Raw genomic sequence first — 22781 nt, forward strand, 5'->3', positions numbered from 1 at the left:
ATTAATCACTGAGCTGTCATTTGTCCTAAAAAGCAAAGCCATTCATCAAAAGGAGCAGAGGAAAAAATAAGGAAAGAGAGAACAAAGAAGAGAAAAAGAGGAGAGAGAGAACTATCACAGATCTGTGCGGCATTTAATTAGGTCAGTGGCAAATAATGTGGCTGTGTTAGTGCTGATCTTTGCTTTAGAGGTGGAACAGCAGGCTGGTCGCAGATCGTCATCAGCAGGAGAGTAATTCAATCTCATGAGAGAGGGAAAAAAAAGAAATAAGGTAACCTCAAACTCCCAAACGAAACCTGGCAACATACACATTCTTCACATTTCATTGCGCTCGTCTTTTACCAAACACTCAACTGGGTCCAAAACAGCATCACTAAAATGCCAGAGGTACTTGTTGTGCTTTTTCTCCAAGAGACACATAAACACAAAAAATGAGCAAGAGAAGTAAAACGAATGAAATAACACATTTAACCCGAGGGAATGTCATTCTCACAGTCTGTCATTTTATTTGACAGGGGTCATTCTTTGTTTTGCATTGCTACAGCTGGGCTCGTTCACGAACATCCTGTATAAATTTAGACGAAAACAAACGTTCTTGATTTGCTCTGCGCTGCTTGTCAAGGACAAGAGTTAAGGACGAAACAACAGGTAGAGTTAATGGGATCTGCCTGTGTCAGAGCATCTCTCAGGGAGCGAGAGAGACCGGGAAAGACTGATAAAATATAAGGGGAAGATGAGGTTGGTGTTGGATGAAGTGATGAGGGGAACTGATTCCGGTATGAGACCATAAGTCATGCTGGGCTAAACGCGAGCATGTGACGCATGGTGAAAAGAATAATGCACCTTGACAGAGCAGCACTCTGTGCCAGCACGACCAAACACCCAGAGCAGAGTGATGTGGAGTGTAAGCAGCACCTGTGAACTTCCACCCTGGGGGAAACTCAGCAAATATCCACCTGCTTAAAAAATGCTCTCTGTTTTTCATGAGATGTATCGCTTTGAGATGTGATGATTGGGATTTAAAAATCAAGCAAGACTCTCAACTAAAATTACGTAATTCACATCTGATGACTCCTGCTTGATTGAAAAGCTTGAACAGGCTATTTATATGTTTTAGTTTGCTGCTCACATTCACACCATGTTGTCATTCTTTTGCTTCCACTTCTGAATGAAATGCAGGTTTATATGGTCCCAAATGCTCACAATGTAATACAAAAACAAACCTGTTTTCCCAGAGCTGAAGAGACTGAAGAGGCCATGGTATCTGTGTGTGCCGTCTATAGGTGCACATAGAATGCAGCAAGAAATTGTCTGGGTCAGACGAGTTCAAACAGCGGGACAATATTCAGAACATTCGGTTGGTGTCTGGGTCGATCATACAGGATGGAGGACACTCCCCCTACACATTCACCAGAGATAGTCTGGCTGTATTCTCACACTGGCTCATTTAGACATTTTTCAGACATCGTGACAAGGTTGTTGGCAAGTTGTGACAAATGCCCTGAGCAACTTTTGCAGACATTTGCTTTCTCACATGCAGTCCATTTTCACACTTTCAGGAAAATGACTGGACTTAAGTGCGTGTCTGAAAGGAGCTTTAAAGCGCCAGTGTGTAATTTCCATCCCCAAAACATTGCCCCCCTCCCCCCAACAGAGCAGAGCAGTGAAACACCAGCGACTTTTCCATTAGAGAGAGTACCTGGTACACTTTTAGTACCTGCTCTGGCGAGGTTCCAAGTGAGGGTCTGACACAAGAATCAAACCGAACAACGCCGAAGTGCAGATCAGTTGAAGACTTCAAAATCCTGATAACATGCATTGATCGCCATTATATACCAGGGAAATCCGAATATTTAGTCTGGTGTATTTAGTGACAGCACTGCTGAAAGCTGGTCATTGTGAGCCGAATCACAACCCATCCGTTCATCCGTATTTCAGTTCAGTGACTGTGTCAGACAGCGTCTGCGCTCCGGTCATGCATGAAGTACTGAACTAATCTTTCTAATGAAGTGATTCTGATTCAGTACAGCGAAAATTACGACTGTGCTCGTCAATAGTTTGTGTTGCATATAAAACAACGGCAGCTTCATGCAGCCGTGGTATGACTACTAGAGTCATGGAAAACGACCCAAACCGTGTAGAGTCTAAAACTGTACAGTGGAGAAGCGCAATACAGGTATTTTCAGCAGCTACAATCTAAAGCTCAAAAACAAGCTGTTAAAGTAAAACACAGGCATGAAATGGGCTTCTGCAGAGAGAGAGACAGAGAGAGAAGCTGTCTGCAAAGGTCAAGACTATGAGGATTCGGAGGAAACTTTTCATGGGTGCTTTTTGACGTTTTCAGCCAAGGAGGCGGGCACTGACATCAGACCAGACTTCCCCTTCTCCTCCAGTGAGCTTGCAGAGCTTTGTAAAAGGATGCCACTCCCCGTCTCCCCGTCACACTTTACTAGCGTAGCTGTTGTGCATCCAACTTCCCTACGTCAGTCATGACATAACATACATCGTTTTGTGTGGAGCACGGGAATGTTGCCAGGCAACCCGAGATCTTAACACCATGTTACGTGCAGCTGATAGACTGACTCAGCGTTGTCTGAACTCCCATGACAATGGTTGGAATGTAACAGATATTTGTTTATCTGTAAAAAAAAAAGTTACACACTACAGCTTTAAAGAGAGACTTTGTTCACTGGAAAATTCTTCTCACAAATCTGTCAGTCTTGTTGGCTAAATGTATACAGATACAGATACAGTACTGTGCAATGATTTCAGTTGCTTTGCAGCTTTCCCCTGCATTTGCAAACTGCAGCAAAGTCCATCATAGATACTATATAGAGTGAAAACGGGAGCGATATAGCCATATGTCAGCACATTCACTGAGGAAAAACTGATGATTCTGAGGAACTGAGGTCTGCATGAAAAGTAACTTCATTTGATGCTCAGCGATTTCGTGGGAGTACGTGGCCATTGAAGCTGAAGTGAACATTTAAAGATATTTATCCAACCAAATAACCGGTGGCACAGATTATTTGAAATCTGCTCTCACCCTGAGTCTACATGCCTGGTTGGATATTTGAGTGAATAAGCAGGTGCTCAGTGAGTATATATCCTTAAAAAACTGAAACATAATCATTTTCACAATGCACTCAAATCAAGCACCACGTTGTAGAAGAAAAAAAACAAACAAACAAACACCTGAGGTGCGCATATTATTCCTTCAAGGGCAAATGTAGGATGCAGTGTGTGTGGTGGACAGTTCATTTGATCTTTATACGATGCAATTTCTTCACCGTGGTGGTGCCAGATGCTGAAAGATTCAGCATGTGCTAGTGCTGGAGTATGTAAATAGAGGTTTACTCAATCCCAGAGCTAATGGCTGTCTGAGAGGCAAGGGAGGTTGTGGTTGTACACTTAATGGAAAACCTGCACTGCTTTGTGCTGTAGTAATGGGAGGAGATTATCTTGCCATGCAGATGGACTGGATGAATGCCCCTCCACAAATTGCTTGTACCCTCTTCCCTCCTTCCCACAAGTCTCCCTCCCTCACATCCTTGATATGTATTATTTATATTATACACATAAGTGGCACAGACGCTTTAATCATGCTGAATCCATAGCTGGGTTATGTATAGCTCACAGTCACAACTTGATGGATTTTTGACTTGGTCATTTTGTTTCCTTACATGCTTACTTTTATTTGTCATTGAGGCAAGGCTACTTCTCTAAGTAACATTCTCCCTTGTATTTCTTTGGATGCTGTGGGCCATTCCTTTTGTCAGCACCACCGTGCTAAATATCCAGGTGACAGACTACCTAATGTTTACCCCTTAGAAAGATCAATATCACAGGGCAATTGTCCAGGCTTCGTCCTTCATGCACAATTGATTGTGTTTCTCGCCGTGAACCGGGCCCGGACACGAGGAAACCAGAAAGATCCACGTGGCTTTTTGTCAAAGTGAATGTAAAACAGTGCCAATGAAGTCTGTGACTGTTGAATATTGTTATTAGCTCACTTGAAGGACATGATCCCAGTTACTTTTTCAATTAGATTGTAAAGATATTGCCCCGGGGTGGGGGCGATGGAAGGTAAGATAGAAACTGTGATAATTAGCTTCAGTCTCTAAAATGTACACTGCAAGGCTTTCATCTGAAAATGGTGATGTCGTACTATTAGTCCTTATTTTCTTTGGGGATATGAAGTAAACAAATATCTAATCAGCTGAACTCAACTCAACAGCTGATGGCAAACAAATCAGAGACCCTGAAAAATGATCATCAGGATTTTAGAAATGCCATCATGTCTACCCTTCAGACACCAGTGAGAGGCTCTTAATCTTTTCCCTAATTGGATGTTCACATATTATTTATTGAAGTGGTTTCTTAATTGTTGTTTTTTTTATTTTAGCTGAGGTTTAAGTGCAACATCAGATGTTCAGAGATATTTAAAACCTTTTTTTTATGTTAGGAATAAGAAATACTTGCCGTATATGATATTATAACTGCAGTATGTGAACCCCCTAATGTGCTAATGACCCTGAATTCCCAGAATTAATATCAAGGACCTGATCTCAATGTTCTTGACGGTAGCAGTGACCATGACAAAATAAGGGTAATCGGGAGATTGTTTTTCTTTTGGTTGAAGCTACAAGAGGCAGGGTGGTTTAGAACGTTGTTGATTATAGGGTTTCATCCACAGGTTATTAAAATACCCAGGTTTTGGGATTGCAGCACCGTGTCCTGAGCTGCTCTCATCAGATGGACATGGACAGATGCACTCATTTCATATGACACGGAGACAAACTCTCCATCTCTGAAAGTCCCTGCTGTTGTTGACACATTTTTATTGCTTTTATTGTCCAACAGTTTCTTTCTTTCAAGTTTCTGTGCAGCACAGGAAGCTTTTGCTACAGAACAGAACAGATCCGTATGTGTAGTAGGTGTAGTATAACAGCCAGTTGCCCTGTGATACTGTGTTACTTTCTACGATCTTACTTTATGCTAAAATGTCAATACGGCTAAAAAATGCCATGCATACTGTACCTTTAACCAACCCCAAAACCTATAAATCACCACTGACCTAAATGCATTAAGAACCCTCCTGCTGGAGAGTGGGTCTTAGGTGCTCAGCGACACAGAGAGCCTATAACGTCCTATAACAGAGATGCTTGGGACATCAGTGAAGCTAGTTAAGCACAGCTTCATATGCACTTTATTATTTTCACTTAAGCATCTCTGGAGAAGCTGACACCACGGAGACCATGAGACAAATGTTTATGTTCATGTGACGCAGACTCAGACCTCCGTTCCAGCGGCGTCTTTGCAGCGCCGTGCCCCACCAGAGGGCGCTGTTGTGCAGGGGAGGATTATAAGATTGTATGTTTTCCTGTGTCAAAAATGTCGTGGAGCACAAGTTAATAATACATTCAACGTTGTCCCCAAAGAAATGTCCGCAGTTGATGAACGCAGTTTCCGCTGTAGACACATCGTGTAGTTGTATGTGAATAGTTGGTTGTGCCGGATGCTGCGCGTCCTCTGTTTCCGGTCGGTGGGGCCCGGCCGAGATATCCTCCCAGCGCCTGCAGTGTTGTGTATTGCTGAACTGCTGCGCGTGCACGCGTGGGGCCAGAAGTTCAGAAAACTGTTCAAGAAGTGAACGGTCAGTCTAATTTATTTTTATTCTAACTTGTATTTGATAACTAGTTTACATATTGTTTGAATTATACTGGAATTAGTGTGTGGTGGCTTTGCATATAGGGTGTGCGCCGGTCATGCCATTGTTGTTATTGTTGTCACATAGTTTTTTCGATCTTGAGTATTTGATATTGTGAGATTTTGAACACTGCTATTTGGTGGTGCTATTGATATGATAATATATGCCATCAGATTGGCATTGTTTGTGTGATGCCATTATTCAGCTGCAATTTTGTGCCAAATGTGCTGTGGTTCCCTCTCTCACTTGCTACTGTGTTTTTGCTGTGAGGGTATATGAGAGTAATATGTGGTATTTCTGGATTGCATTATAAGATTTTCCTGCATGGCCCCACCAGAATTTCCAGACTAAAATCGCCACTGCTCCGTTCATTTAACAGTATAACTGTGTACTCCTGAAGCACTCTGCATTCATTCCAAGCTACTTCAAGCATGTGGCCCGTGTCCAAAGCACTTATTTATACTTAAGTAGTTTAGCTACAGTAGCCTGACTATTCATTAATGCCATTCCAACTCATTTATCCCCTCATGTGCTTTTTTTTTTTTTTTTCAAAATTAATGAATATACAGTGTTGTGGTCCGTTAACACAATATTGATGAGGTAACAGTGATAGTAATGAGATGGCCGAGTAATGAGATGTCAAATGTTCATGATTGAATGAGCACAAGCTTCATATATTAACCCAACTGCTTCCATCTGACCATTAATTTAAGTGGTTGGGCTTGTTGTTATTTATCTTTTACTTTTCAACCATGGAAAATTATTCAGAAATCCATTTATGCAGTGACCATTTTCCAACAACTAATGCATCATCAAAATGTGGTTTGGCTTTCAATTGCATTCATATTCTTGTGCTCTGTGATCACATGATCTCTCCGGGCTGTACTTGACAAAGAAATCCAGTTCTTACTTTAGGTATTACTAAAATTATTATTATTAGTAGTAGTAATAGTAGTAGTATTCATAGTCACAGTACCAGTACTATTAGTAGTAGTAGTATTTCGAAGTATCCCCTGAAATATCAAATATCAGACAACAAATCAATAAATCAACCTTGTGTTGTATTGTGGGCTGTGTTTCATTTTTATCTCTGTGGCAGATGTCAGCTGTTACTAGAGCTGCCACAATAGGAATTAAAGAGACCAGACAGAAGCCACACAGCGGATCATCTGTCTCCATCTTGCTCTCTCCCGTGCGCCCACTTCTATTACACCAACTGTCCTTATGTCCTCCACCATCCATGAACCTTGTCTGTGGTCTTCCTCTTTTTCTCCTGCCCGGCAGCTCCATCTCCAACATCCTTTATCCAATATAATTGCTATTCCTCCACTGGAAGTAACTAAACCATCTCAACCTCGCCTGTTTATTTCCAAACCTTTCACCCTGAGCTGTCCCTCAAATATGCTCATTTCTAATCCTGGTCACTCCCAACAAAAATCTCATTATCTTGACATGAACCCATACTGCAGCTCGGCGATCTTCACTTCTTTCCTTAACCGGCAACTACATCTCCATTCCACAGGCATTTCCTCGCTCTCCAAGATTGTGTTGTGAACAATCTGGTCAAAAAAATCCTCTGCTCTCTCCTAGACATCTCCATACCTCCACAGGTCTGTCATCTGGACCAACTGTATTTCCCACTCTTCATCCTCTTCAGAGCTGCCCTCACTTCCTCTTTACTAATCCTCTGCACTTCCTGAGGCACTATCTCCCCTTCATTTCTCCCCCTATATCTCATTCTTCTCATTCATCAGTACTCTTTCCATCGTCTCAACTCAGTCTGTTCACTTGTTAGAACATTTCTATCTCTGTCCTTAATCACTTTAACCTGCTGCACATCCTTTCCCTCAGCCATTTCCATCCTTTTCGCAAAATCAACCTCACCATCTGTCCCGCCACATTTCTCTCCTTAACCCCATAGCTACCAAACACTGCCTCATCACCTCTGTTCCCTTCACAATTACCACTTCTCTCTTCATCTCTTCCCTGGAAACACTCTCTACCACTTCATCCAACTTACTCCTCTTTCTCTTCTAATTGACAACCAATGTGTGGGCTATAAGAACTTACAACCTCCAACATCACACCTTCAGTTTCTAGATTAAAACTCATGATTCTGTCTGACAATCTCGTCACCTCCAGAACACTCTTCACAAGCTCTTCCTTCAAGATTACCCCCCTATACCACATTTCCCTTCCTATCCAAACCATGGAAGAATAGTTTGAATCCGCCTCCAACGCTCCTGTCCTTGCCTCCCTTCCTCCTGGTCTCTTGCGCACACACACACACAAATGCTATTAAAGTATGTATATTATAATACATCATCATTATCATTATTTTTTTAAGTTGATTTGTCCTGCACACATCTATGCCATCTATGGCACGTCTCTCCGTCCTGAAGGAAGGATCCCTCTTATGTGGCTCCATCTGAGATTGCTTTCCTTCTTTTTTGTTGTTTTTGGATGTACAGATTGTAAAGCATTCACACACATCCAAACACACACAGCTGATATTGGTCATAGTAGCAGTGTATTGGTGGCAGTAGTCGTAGTAGTAGCGGGATGATTTAATGTCTGTGTGATGCCAGTTTGTCTTCTCATCCGTCTTTCTAAATCTCTCTCTCTCTCACTCACACACACACTCAGACACACAAACACACACACACATTTCTGCTGCCGCTGAGAAAGTGAATGACTTTAACCAGACACGTCACAAATAACAAGGAAGAAAAAGAAGGAGGGATAGAGGAGAGGCGAGCCAGAGAGAGAGAGAGAGAGAGTACAGAAAGAGAGTCAGAGAGAGACACACACATACAGAGAGAGCGAGAGAGAGTACAGAGAGAGAGAGACAGAGTGAGGAGGGTATTGAGTCAAAGCTGGTCTGCATGCTTCCCAGTGTGTGAGAGACAGAGAAACGTGAGAGCAGACAAGATGGAGTGCTGGCAGAGATGAAGACTGTCCCTGGGTATGTACTTGTGGATGGCTATATGTGTGCCAGTGTGTTTGTGACTGTGTGTGTGTGTGTGTGTGTGTACAGTACACGCACACATGTGTTTGAGTGCATGTGAACTCGCATGTGCGTATCTCTGCATGTAACAGAGGTGTGAGCGAATGGTGACTTTACAGGCAACACGCTGCAAATGATGATTTGTCCATGGGAAGCAAAGCACGGAATTTGGATTCTGTTACATAAGAGTGTGGAAATTAGAGACGGAGCGAGCGTCCGTATTAAGAGGGAGAGATTGTTTCAGTGCTGTAACTTCATATGATGAGCAGGCAAGCATGTGCGCTTCCATGTAAAGTCTTGTCCTGTTTGAATGTGGATTATCTGAATTGCACCGATATGAAAGATTATATGAGCATGTGTGTTGTTGTGTATAAAAAAAAGGGAGAAAGTCAATATTTTATGATGCACTAGAGGTATGATACACCAACATGGATGTAATGGTTTGTGGTATATTTAGTTTTTGCCTTTACAAAGAAATAATATCAGTGTATTAAATTTTGATAAGCTGCTGATTCTCCTGTGGCTTCCACATATAAGTCGACCACAAACGGCAGACTGGCAACATTTAATGGTTATCTTGCCATATTGATTACATATGGCCACATACAGTATGAGAGATAAACACATCAAACAGCAAAACTTATTCTAAATGACAATGTTGCAAGTGGCAGAAAATATCTTACTTTGATTGTAAATCGTTTCTGTCAATCAAAGTAATTTAAAGATATCATCCAAGTCATCTAATCAATCCTCTTAAAAATAAATGAGTCAATATACTATTGATCATTGAGTAATAATGTTTTCTCTTGGTATGCCAGGAGTCAACATGTTATTTTCTTTTTTTTCCTAAAGCAACACAAGACTAATGACCAAGCTCCAAATATGATTTGCATAAAAAACAGATGAATCAGTTGAGAGCCGAAAGAAAAAAAAGAAAAATAACAGCCTCATAAATCATGGCAACATTTACTAAACAAACTGCCCAGGCAGAAAAGAACAAAGTCACAAGATGACAATAATGAGCAGCAACATAATGGACATAATGAAATATAGTTTAGTGGAACAACAAGCAGCATTAATAAATAGTCTGCGCGTTTGCAACAGTGTTAAAGTCGAATCATATTGAGAAAGCGCTCGTTCTTGTTCACGGCGACCTACTTTTATTCATATTATCTAGTTCTTTATTATCATCGTGCACTTCACACACATATTGAGCATCACCAAGATGATGTGCGTTTGATGTGGACCAACAACGGAGCGGAGCGCGAGAGGAACTGCGTCTCCAGTGTCTCTCAGTGGCTGAGAGGGGAAATTATTGCATTTGGCTCGGCGACGTTGGAGTTTGGTAACAGTTATTACGCTTCATTTAGTGACAAATATGCTAAACACGGAGAAAATCCTTTGAAAAGTATTATGTAAATATTGCTTAGGGGATTTGCAGAAGGAGAGCGAGGCAGGAGGAGAGGAGAGAAGGAGGGAGATAAAGGAAGGGTTGGAGATAAGTGCATATAAACACAAGTGACGTCACTTGTTTCATACTTTACAGCACTATATATGAATAGGATTCTTAGCATGTAATTGGTGTTCTGAGTCACATTTGAAGTGGCAGTCGTGCTGGAAAATTCTATTTTGACTTTTGACTGCATCGGATCAGCGGATGGAAGCTGAGACATGTTTTTGGTGTCGGATGTGTCAGATGTGTGTGTGTGTTTTAACTTATTGCCATTGTTGACTTGTCTAGATTACCAGGGTCCCATGCTGCTGTACAAACTCACAGAAATTGGAATGGGCTGTGTTTGTTTGTTTTGTTTTACTTTACTAGTTTTGAGCCTCTTGTTTGTCCCCTTGCCACTGATCTGAGCTATTATTTTCTCACCTCATTCTTTCCTTTCTCTCCTCGTGATTCCCCTCTCATGCTCAGTCCCTTTTGACAGCCCACATGAGCGTCTCCAAACCTCCACCGCCGCCCTCCACCTCTCACCTAGCCCTCCCCCCTTCCTCCTCCTCCACCCCTTCCTCATCTGCTTCCTCCCCCTCAGCAATGCCCCACTCCAACCCTCTGCCCCCTCCCTCACCAGTCAAGATCTCTATGCAGGAGCACTTTGCCATCAACGTGTGCCCGGGTCCCATCCTCCCCATCCCACAGATCTCAGACTTCTTCCCCCGTTTCCATGATTACCCGTGCACACCACCACCTCCGAGGGAGAAGAAGATCCTGAAAGAGGAGACTTTCAATGGGGAGACAAGTGTGGGATACAAGGACGGGGAGAGAAGGGGGGACATCGACGAAGACAGGGAGGAGGCGCAGGACTCTGATGATGATGACAGTGAGTTCAGTGTGGGCTAAACTAAGTTTCGTGGTGTTAAGTTTTGTTCAACACGATGAATATTGTAAACGAGACATGACAGAAAAATCGGAAACTTTGGAGTGGAAAGTCCAGAGTGTGCAGAGATGGGCGAAAATTGCATCCAAAGTGTTTGTCACAAGGACCTCCGATGATTTATTAGACAATGTTACAATAGTAGGACTCAGCATGCTAGTTTCTGCTCGTTCCCAAACTGCAATCAAACAAAACAGATCAATACAAATTAGGAAAGTGTCATGTTTTTTAAGTGGCCATCTGCTACAAATATGACTCAGATGTATGTGTGTGTGTGTGTGTGTGTGTGTGTGTGTGTGTGTGTATCGTCCCTTCACTGGCAGTAATTGCTGTGGTTTGTGCTGTTTTCAGCCTACCTGGGAACGCTGGAGTTCAGCCTGCTCTTTGATCAGGAGAACAACTGTCTTCATTGTACTATTCACAAAGCAAAGGTACTCATGATTTCTAAATATCCTTCATCAAAACACTTCTTTGTCTGTCCGTGGGTCTGTCGGTCTGTCTGTGTGGTTGCATAATCTCCATTGAAGTCCCAGTGAAAACCGTCCTGCTGTAACGCTTTAATGTTTGTATCGGAGGCGTCGCACTTCTTTCTCTCAGCCCGTTTCAGAGGAGCGTGTTCGCCACAGCTTGTCACTTCATAGCAAATCATCTCATGGCTCTGTGAAAGGGTGGATAGTGAATCTCCACTGATGTGGCAGACACATTTAACGTGGCCATCATCCAAGGACACAAACCTTGTACTACATATTGGTGAATGTTATATTATGTTAATTATATAAGTGTTACTGAATGGTTCCCGTGAGGACAACACAAGGGAGTTGAGGAGGACAGAAAAACAAAGTGGCATGGAAAGAAACACCCAGAAGCACTTTGGAGATAGATAGATAGAATAGAGGAGGTCTGTCATAGTCTCTGTCTTTTGCTGACCCTGTCAGTTGTGTCAAGAGTTTTGAGGGCATGATGATGTCACTAACTCTTCACTCTGTGTGTGTGTGTGTGTGTGTGTGTGTGTGTGTGTGTGTGTGTGTGTGTGTGTGTGTGTGTGTTTGGATACATGCATGTGCATCTGCTTGTGTCCACAGGGACTGAAAGCCATGGACTCCAACGGACTGGCAGATCCATACGTCAAACTTCATCTTCTCCCCGGGGCTAGCAAGGTCACTGCTCCAACCTTACCTCACTAGCAATTAAAGTAAAAATGCAACAACACTGGGCTGTCCCAGACACGCACACTCACTCACTAAGTCCAAAAAAACCATATTCATAGACATAAGATAGATGCTACACTCCATTTGTCTATAAAAAAATGAACGGTGATTTATTTTTTGGAAATAATAATGTCCGCTGTCCATTTTTTGTTGATCAGACTCTGTGAAAAGGTCAAAATGCTCTTGCAAAAAAGGTGACATGGTCGTGGACTCATTTAGGGTGTCGTTTCGAGCCGCTGAGCACAGAGTGTTTTGTTTGGTTACTGCTCATTGTGGCTCGACCACTGCTCTGCTTTATCGAGCACAAACAAGTTCTGGTCTGCTGCACCGCTCTTGTCTTGTTCTTAGCGCAAGAGGCAGTGGAGATAAGGTTCACCACAACATCCCTCCACACACAAACACACACACAACAACAACAACAACAACAAAATGCAACCTGTTGGCAGCCATTTTGGCCCGAGGTTGACATGAAAAGAGGTTATGATAAGCGCAGGAAGGACACTGAGCAAGGAGAGGTTGAATGAGGCTACTGTCTGAGGTCTAAGGTGCTAACAATAACAATGTCTGGGGGATTTATGTCCTCCATCCTTCCTCTGTCTGTCTTCTCTGCCACTGTTCCTGGTCTTTTTCCCCCCACTTTCTCCACCTATCTCTGTCTCTATCTCACTATCTGGCTGTGACCCTCTTTGACCTTGAAATACCAACAGTGTGCAGAGACAACTGAGAGGGAAGGAAGGGGGACAGAGGGAGGGAGTGGAGAAGAAGAAGGGGGGGGGACAGATGAGGGGAGGAGAGCAGCAGGTGGTTGCCATGGAAACAGGGAGGATTGTTACACGGCTCACGTCAACAGGCAAGCAATGACGGGGAGAGGAGTGGAGTTGGTAGTGGTGTTGACGGTGGTGGGTGAGTGGAGGGTGGTGCAAAGAAAGCATCAATGAGTAGGTAAGTTCCATGTGCTGCCGCTTGTTGAATACCCACCAGACGGGAGCCACGTCACTTGAAAAGTGGGAGCGTGCACATGAGGTGATGATGACGGATGACACGCACTCCCACACCTACACTTATGCACATTCAGATTCAGTTTGTGAGTGTTGCAATGAATAATCCAGAACACAGAGGGTTTCAGTTTCCTGCGTCAAAGTACCGCGGGCAAAGGTGCACGTCTGTCCCACACACACTGTCCCCCCTCTCACCAGTGTACGAGTTAAACACGCTGCAGTGTCAATCACACAGCAAGCATGCGTCGCATGACCTTGTGTTTATAGATGTTACGGCTTGAGTCACAGTCACACAGAGACGCTTCCTTCATCCCTCCTTCTGCATCACTGCCTCTCTCTCTCTCTCTCTCTCACACGCTAACATGCATAAACACGTTAGATGCTGGAGCGTCTGTCGTGGTCACTGGTGTCTTCGTCTGTCTTAATCGAGATGCTTGGAAAATTCACTCACTGCCAGACCCTGCACTTACAGCTCTGGGAAGACGGGACTGAGGAAGAGGAAGAATATGAAAATACATAAAACGACCCATCCAGGCAAATGGAAGGAAAAGGAAGGGGAGAGGGACGGGCAGATGGAGGGCAAGAGATAAAACATTTAGGAACAGATGCAAAAGTGCTGGACTGGTGTAGAAGGAAGATGGAAGCAGAGAGCGTCAGGGGGCCGACAGAGGGAACTGGAGATTTAAATGTTTGTAGATGGGTCTTGTGGAGATACATCTTCTCAGACAACAAACCCAGTCAAACGAAAGAGGTGTGATGATTATTTGCGCCATAGTCCTCCTGTGTGTCTGTGCAACACCATGGCGAGTCGTGACTCTGCCTGATGTGCACGGTTCCTCCTGCACATCAATGAATCAGACAAATGACAGGAGTCAAAGACGCTCATCCCCTCAGGTGAATGAGCCCTGGAGGGCTGAGGCTTATCGATGAGCTAAAAGTTTCCAGCAGAAAATACAGAATAAGAAAGGCGATGTGATGGGAGCGAATAAGAGGCAGAGGGGATACAGCCCAAGCAGAACAATGGAACAAACACAATGACAAAAACAGACGGCATTCAGCATCTGACCCTGAGGCGATGTAGCAAGCGGCTGACTGTGGCAGAAAGAGAGAGGGGATGGGATGAGAGGATTTACCTGAATATGTAAGAGAATATGCTGCACATTGCATTTACCAGCTAGATATTCACATCATATACAATGTTGCAGTAATATTACCCAATGAATAATTGAACTTTAAGATCTGCCTTTCAATAACTGTCTGACTTCTTCAGCTTGCCTGCGACTCTCAGATCTGAGCCGATTCTAAATCCTTAAAAGTGGGTCACAGCCAGTTAAAACAGCTGGTCACTGTATTTTTCAGAAGGAGAAACTTCAGGAATAATATTGCATTTATTGGGACTATTTTCAGATGTGTATTAACACACTTCTAGTGAAGGATTATGGCTCCAGGACAGCGCGCCGTGTGAGTGGTTGACTGAAAATAAGCTACAGTGTCCGTGCTCATTATCAAGAGGGATGACGTCAGTCTGTGCACAACTGCAGCTCACTGATGTTTGTTTTTCTTTGTATGACAGTGAAGCTCTGCAATATCAATTTCACTAGATCTTACATTGTGAGTAAAACTCAACATTGGAAATTGATGTGAAGTTAAATTCATATTAATGTTGTATATTTGCATGAATTTAAGATCACTCAATTAATCAATTAAAGCATTAAAAAGACCCAGATTTGTGACCTGATCCAAACAAGGACGTTTGCATGTTATCCCTGTGAGTGTGTGGGTTTTCTCCTGGTACTCCAGGTACTAAACACATGCAGAGGTTAACTGGACACTATAAATTGACCATAGATGTGTGTCCCTGTGATGGACTGGCGACCTGTCCAGGGTGTCACCCCGCCTTTAGCCCTGTGTCAGCTGGGATTGGCTCCGGCTGACCCGGGACCCTCATGTGGAGGATAAAGCAGTAGATAATGAATGAGTGAATGAATAAAGCATAACATATGACCCACCTACATGTCTTCACTAAATACTTTCTGCTATTAATAGCCGTTTATGTGAACAAATGAATTCTGGCCGTGGCCCCAGAAAGTGTTATTATCCAAATGAGGATAAAGCAGAGGTTTGCATCAGCACAACTTGCATACCAAATACATTTTTAGAGGGATTTGTGAACATTAAAATAAACGTATAAGAATAAAAATAAATAAACAAGATGAACACATCCTCAAAGCAATCGAGGGAAATGAGGCGGAAAGTGGTTCAAAACTTTATTTATGGATGTTGGGAGTTATTAGGTGCTCATGTGAATTTAATCTCCCGGAGAGCTTTAATTTTCCATGCTGAATGTGTTGTGCAGTTTAATTGTCTGCTGTGTTGTGTTTAAGACGCTTGTTTATGAAGTCTGGCAGCACTGTAATGGTGGGGAGGAGACAGATGGACAGGTGAGGTGAGGGAAGCCCTATGTCCTCTCACTCTCCTCTACAAAGTCGGCAGCAGATGTTTGAGATTTCCTCTGGGACAGTAATAAATGATGTCTCCCCACATTTATCTCCTTCTTTGATCTCACAATACCCCCCAGTTTTTCTACCTTATATGCTCTCATTCTGATCTGAAAACATTTGCTCGCTCAACCTTTAAGCATCCTTCACTCTTCTTCTTCTTTTTTTTTCTTTTCCATTAATGTGTCTTCACTTTTTCCTTCCCAGGCAAACAAGCTTCGGACAAAAACCCTGAAGAATACATTGAACCCAGTGTGGAATGAAACGCTGATGTACCATGGCATCACAGCAGCTGACATGACAACCAAAACGCTCAGGTAGGTGTATTTCATTGTGGCCGGCAATTAGCTTTATTCCTCAGACAGCTCAGTGACCACTTTATTATGTGGAGGAAGCTTCATGCTTCCAATCCTCCTGTGGACAACCAGCCAATGCCTATGCTTCCCAGTTGGCTTTTAGGTGATTCATTATAGGATCCAGGTGACACCAGCCTACTGTTCCACTTGCTGTTACTGTAGTAACTGCTCAGGTGTTGGCCCAGGAGTCGCCACCCCCCCTCCTCCCTGCTGTGCTCTCCATATGGAGTGATTGAGGTCAAGCATTGCAGTTTGGGCCCAAAAAAAAGTCTGATGCACTGATGTGTAAGTCAATTAAGTCGATTCAGAGATTATGTGCGTGTGTGCTTTGTTTGTGAACATGTGTACGGCCAGCGACAGTTTGCACAGTGGATTCATAGTAGGGTTGGATGTCATTGTTTATTATGAGGAACCCAGATGCATGCATACGGGTGCACTCACAGATGACATGCACTCGCACACGTACGAACACACTTTTTTGCACAACGCAACGTGTGTGCAGTCATGTGTGTGTGCTTTATTCTCTTGTGTGTATGTCAAGGGCAATCAGTGGCAGGGAGGAACATGCATCCTTCCTCTGTGCGTAGAGAACACACACTCACATACCATATGCAAATAGGGAACGTCCGGGAGCGTTTCAACACATACATTTAGATATAAATCTCCCCTCCCCAAACTCACACCCAGACGTACACACAAAAAGCTGCTCAAGATGATACACTTCAAAATACAGGAAACCTAACTGACCTCTGTTCAAGGACACAGCCCACAGACATAAACCAGCGGGGATGCTGTGGGAGAGTGGGTGAGAGAGGTGGCTGCCAAGACCAACAAAGAGCAGGAGCTAAAGCATGAATGATGTCAAGTGACAGCTGAGGGGTTGTAGAAGAGGAAGCTCGGGAGGCTAAGACTCAGGGAGATGACACACTAGAGAGAGTTCATGTCTCATTTGAAAGAGAGACAGCATGAGGTGAAAATAAAGGGGGATTGCTCTGAGAGAGTAAAGAAATGGACACAGTCATGAATGAGGAAATTCACTAAGCTGAGAAAAAAAAAGTCAAGGGAGAACCCCAAAAAAATGAAAGAATGAGGACAGTAAGAACTATGGGAGACAACAAATGAGCTCGAGTGAGTGATACGCTGTTTGACAGCGAGGAAGTGAAGGCGTTCAAACCTGTTCAACACGATTCCTCAGCCAATAGACTGACTTTGTTCTCATTACACCACAGAGAGCAGTGAACAGCTGGAGAATAGAGAAACCAAGAGGGATCCCCGGAGAGATGTTTACTCGCTGGGGTTGTGCTCTGCTGTATCCTGTCCTGCCGGTCGCAGCAGGGAGCAGAGAAGGGGATGCTGCACTGATCATCATGTGCTGTGAACTGCTGAGGATCCAGACTCACATCTGCCCAGACTCAGTCTCAGAGAGACAGCACAGAGGGCAGACACAAAGTTAGTCAAACTGGGCCATAACACAACTAGTCAGATATATTTGAATTCATGTGAAAATAATAAATAGGCAGTGATTTCATTCAATACACTTAAGAATGTTTTCTTAATGTCTGGCAGCTCAGCCCACATCAGAGATGGTGATTAGTAAGAATGCAGACAAAGACTTGTGCGTCATTAAAATTCTATTTGGTGTCAAGTCCATTCTGTTGCACTGGTCTTCGTCTTAAAGTGCAAATGTAAAAAGACATGTAATGTGCAAAGAGGGTTTGTGCATTTATTTTCCATTTATTCACATAGTTGCTATTAAATGATTATATAAAGCCATTATGCTGAGGTTAAATGCATTTGCAAAATGGGACTAAGTGGAGGGTGGCGATGAAATGGCTTTAAGAGAAAAATTGTTGTCATTGCAATTCTATACTTATTCTTCATCCCCAACAATTATTTTCCTCAGTGTGCAGAGTAAAGCTCTACAGGCCACTAGAGTTTATGTCTGTTATTGGGTAAACTAATAACTTATGCCCTCAATCCAGACTTCATGGTTGACATCACATTGGCTAATCCCTTAAACGGTGCAGCAAGGCTTTTTTAAGGGGACTCAAATCTTCTTCCTCCTCTTTTTGCTTCACCCTTAAGGGGTCACGACAGCAGATCATCTGCCTCCATCTTGTCCTCTCCCTTGCGTCCTCTTCTGTTACACCAACTGTCCTCATGTCCTCCTCCACAACATCCATGAACCTTCTCTGTGGTCTCCCTCTTTTCCTCCTGCCCGGCAGCTCCATCTTTGACAACCTTGCCCCTCTTACTTTATCTCAGCATCTTCAGTTCTGCCACATTTAGCTCCGCCTCTTGTCTTTTAGACCGTGGCAGTGTCTCTCCACTGTCCAAGCTGTACACCGTAGCAGGTCTCACTACTGTCTTGTAGAACTTCCCTTTCGCTTTTGCTTCTTATCCTTCTGTCACACATCACCCGTCTCACTGTCTTCACACAGAAAGTACTCTGCCTTGCTCCCATAAGGTATTTGCCAACATGGACATGCTGGCTGGGAGAGGTCAGAGAAGAATGGCCGTGTGGTTTTAAGGGATAGAAAGGCAACAGTAACTCAAATAACCACCTATTACACCCAGGGTATGCAGATGACATTTCTGAATTCACACATTTAACCTTGAAGTAGCAGCAGCAGAGAACACACCATACACATACTTAAAGTGGCTCGTGACTTCAGATGCACAATGTGGATGTGAATGGTTAAGGGTCAAAACTATAGTGTAAAGGACTTTAAATGGTCATTATAATCAGATAAGTGCTTCATAAAATCCAAATATTTACCAACATTTAAAAGACACTTTTCTCTGACCTACAGCAAATGCTTGTCTCTTGATTGAAGATGTTTTCATTGCAGTGACATTGACAAGATTTTGAGATCAAGTCCAAATTTATCACTTCATCACGCTGCAGTCTGCCCTCTGCCTTTGGGCAAATTATAAATTAGAAAGCACAGACAGCGATAACAGTGCTCCAATCATTCCATTCACTCTGACGACACACCCCTTTTATGTGCTTATGAATACACACGCAGAACTGAGGTGGGATATGTACCTCGGCGAGAATCATATGATCTATACTGTGGCTTTCATCACTGGAATGATTGATGACTTGGAGAGATGGAGCATGTGGAGGTGTTGTGATGAGTGGTGGGGTGTCAAGACATCCAGATTTAGTATGCATGCTTATGTGCATGTTAAAACACTACCCGCGTGATGTCAGTGCAAGGTTCTTTGCTCTCTCCTCTCAGTTTCTTGTGAGATTCTCTACATCCCTCTGTCAGGCTTTGTAATATACTCGTTGCACTGTTGTTCACGGAGACAGCAGTACAAATTGTTGATTTGGTATTGGATGGAGGGTAAGGCTGAGGTTGGCACCTCAGGTGACATTCAGTCAGGTGCTGATCCCGAAGAACAAATATATCATTGAGTATTAGATGCTGTGGTAAGAGTGATTCTTGGAATTCTTGGAAATGGTCTGTCCAGCATGTTTTTTTTTTAAATATTGATGATCCACCGTAGATGAATCGTGGAATCTTGTTTTTCCTCTTGTGCCATGTGGTTACATTTTTAATTTGTCCAGTTATCAGCTGGTATTAACTTATAAATTAATTAACTCACCCCATTAATAAGTTTAACCAAAGTTTTCAGTAAAATTACCACCCCATGTCATGTCATGTCATGTCGATCATCTTTATATACAATCATTGATACAGCCTCAGAGCTGACAAGGAATTGCAAAGCTTTCACAAGTACAGACGCCCTGCAGACATGCTCAAACAGCCTGCACATGTAAAACTGTAAGTCAAAATGCAACGCCACACTGAATTTGGCACCACACGTTGAACAGATTCCACAAGCATCTGTTGGTATTTCAGAGGAATTTTCAGGCGCGGGAAATTGAAGGTGTGAGGAACATTTGTACAGAGGAAGTCAAAACATTTGGCTTGAACATGGCGGTGTCATATTTCAACACAACCTTCACCGCAGCTACACTACACGTATGAGAGAGTAAAGGCACATCAATCATTTGACAGCTGTGGTCATGAGTCAGAGTTGTTCTGAGGCTTCTGCCAGAGAGACTCATCAGTTATGACTAAAGCATGTAAAATGTCCAAATGTCAGAGGAACAGTAAGAGAACGAGAAGAAGGGAGGGTGTTGCCTCTTTTGGACCATAAACACTGACCTTGACAGGACCAGCAGGACTCATGAAGACCAAAATCTGGTCCATAGGAGGAAGAACCTCATTTCTGATTAAGGTTAGGGCTAAGATTTGAATTGTGGTTAGGTTATGGTTGGGGTTGGTTAGGCATTAGCTGATGATGGGTACGGTTAGGGATAATGCTTTGTTCAGTTGTTTTGGCTCTTCAAACAAATGGAAGTCAATCCTAAGAAGAATAGTCGTGCAAAAATGTGTGTGTGTGAAAAGAAAGAGAACGAGAGGCTGAGAATAGAGTGAGTAGAGGAGAAGAAATCAGAAGCAGCAACAATCCATTTGGGAATATTGTAGCAGGTGATGGGCTGGTGAAGTCTCTACTGTGACTGATTAAATATTCATGCTCCATCAGACATCACCATTGGCTTGAATAAGTGAAAAAATTCATGCTACAAGACTGCAACAACGGAGAGTAAGATATTGATTCAGTTGTTTCTGTAAAGGAGACACATTGTGCTTGTAAAGGTTTTTTTTGCAGTCTTCTTCTGGTGTGTGTTCTTTTGTGTAACTAAAAAGTCCAAAGTCATTTATAAAGGAAAGCACTGCTTCTAATGTACCTAAAATGCCCTGTTTTTTGTCCAGCCAATACTTTCACACTGCTGTAATATTATGGCCTTCATTTGCATAAAACATGCCCATAGCAAGATAAAGTGAGAGCAGAGATTGGGGTGTGACATTTCCATGGGGCTGTAATCATAACTAACAGACAGATAGAGCTGACATGTTTTTCACTTAATTTCCTACAGTGGGAGGAAGTGTAGACTTGTCATGCATCTTTATCTAAAATCTACGGCCAGTGTAATATTCAGCAGATGTGTGTATATATAGTATATATATATATTCCCCCAATTGCCCACTTGGGCTCGGGTCCCTCTGGGCTTTGGGAGCCTAAGGGTTCTGTGCAGTATCTTAGTTGTTTCTAGGACTGCGCTCTCCTACACAGAGGTCTCAGATGTCGTTCCAGGAAATTGTTGAAGCCACACTCCCAGTGTGGGGGTTACAGCCCCTAGTGGTCTTGTCACCCCTGAGACAGTGCCTTTACTCCCAACTTCTTCTCTAGCTCTTCTTTCAGCCCTTGGAATTTCTCAAACATCTCGTGTTGCTTCTTCTTCTTGATGTTACTGTTACTTGGATTGCCACATCTATCATCACGGTGCTCTTACCTCTGTTGTCCACCATCTTTCATCTTCTGTCTTCTATTCCATCTTGATCCTGGGACCTCCAGTCCATACTCAGTGCAGATGTTGTACAGTATTCCAGCTAATTGGGTGTGGCGTTCCATGTAGGACTTCCCAGCCAGCATCTTACACCCTGTTGTGATGTGCTGCACTGTCTCAGGGCATCTTTTCACAGCCTATACCTGGGGTCTTGCCAGGTGTGATATACACCAGCCTCATGCTTAGGGCCTGTTCCTGTGTAGGCATGATTAGTGCCTTTGTGCTGTGTTTCACTCCAGCCTGCTCCAGCCATTGGTACATTTTTCCAATATCAACCATTTCTTCTTGTTGGTGTGACATGTCAAGTAGGGGCTTGTCCTTCCTTTTTGCCACTCTGATTCCTCCTCTCTGCTGAGTTTCAGCTGCCTAAGGCATTTACTTAGCAGGCAATCACTGGGGGCCATCTCACAGATGTATTCTTGGATGTTAGTTGTTTCATCCTGGATAGTGTCTTTGACACGCTCTAATCCTCGGCCTCCTTGCTTCCACTCAGTGTACAACCTCAGAGTGCTGGACTTAGTGCGAAACCCTCCATGCTTGGTGAGGAGCCTTCTTGTCATGATGTCAGTGGATTCTATGGCCTCCTTTGGCAAGGTAGTTATGCCATTAGGGTATTTGATTACCAGCAGGGTGTAGGCATTGATGCACTGGATCTCATGTCCTCCATCACAATATCCATGAATTTGAGCTGTCCCTGGAATATGCTCATTTCTAAACCGAAATCTCAGCATCTTCAGCTCTGCCACCTCCAGCTCCGCCTCCATTCTTTAGTCAGTGCCACTGCCTCCAAGTCACACATCATAACTGGTCTCACAACCATGTTGTAGACCTTCCCTTTCACGTTTGATGCTATCCTTCAGTCAACCATCTCCACTCGGACTTCCTCATACAATTCCACAGTTCCTCTCTTGGCACCCGATCATAAACTGCAACTCCTTCTCCATCAGCACTCTCAAAGCAAAATTTGCTTCTGTGGTACTCTTTCTTGGCATGAACCCATACTGCTGCTGACTGATCTTGTCTTCTTCCCTTAACTGAGCTTCAATTCCTTCCCTCTTAACTTCATGGTCTTAAAATATGTATTTACCACAGCCAGTTCCACCCTTATTGCAAAATCCACGACCATCTGTCCTTCCACATTTCTCTCCATAACCCCATATCTACGCACTAGTTCCTCATCACCTCTGTTCCCTTC

At 43.3% G+C, this 22781-nt stretch overlaps 1 protein-coding gene across 1 annotated transcript in view; it reads left to right on the forward strand.

Annotated features, from left to right (window-relative positions):
- Window positions 1–8476: 8476 nt before the first annotated feature.
- Window positions 8477–22781, forward strand: part of doc2d (double C2-like domains, delta) — a 31839-nt gene continuing 17534 nt past the window's right edge. The window contains exons 1-5 of the mRNA XM_058640481.1: window positions 8477–8675; window positions 10639–11044; window positions 11450–11529; window positions 12181–12255; window positions 16010–16119. Of these exons, the coding sequence (XP_058496464.1) occupies window positions 10657–11044; window positions 11450–11529; window positions 12181–12255; window positions 16010–16119 (653 nt within the window). The 5' untranslated portion in view covers window positions 8477–8675; window positions 10639–10656. The remainder of the gene's footprint in view (window positions 8676–10638; window positions 11045–11449; window positions 11530–12180; window positions 12256–16009; window positions 16120–22781) is intronic.

The sequence above is a fragment of the Solea solea genome, chromosome 10 (assembly GCF_958295425.1).
Source record: "Solea solea chromosome 10, fSolSol10.1, whole genome shotgun sequence".
NCBI lineage: Eukaryota > Metazoa > Chordata > Actinopteri > Pleuronectiformes > Soleidae > Solea > Solea solea.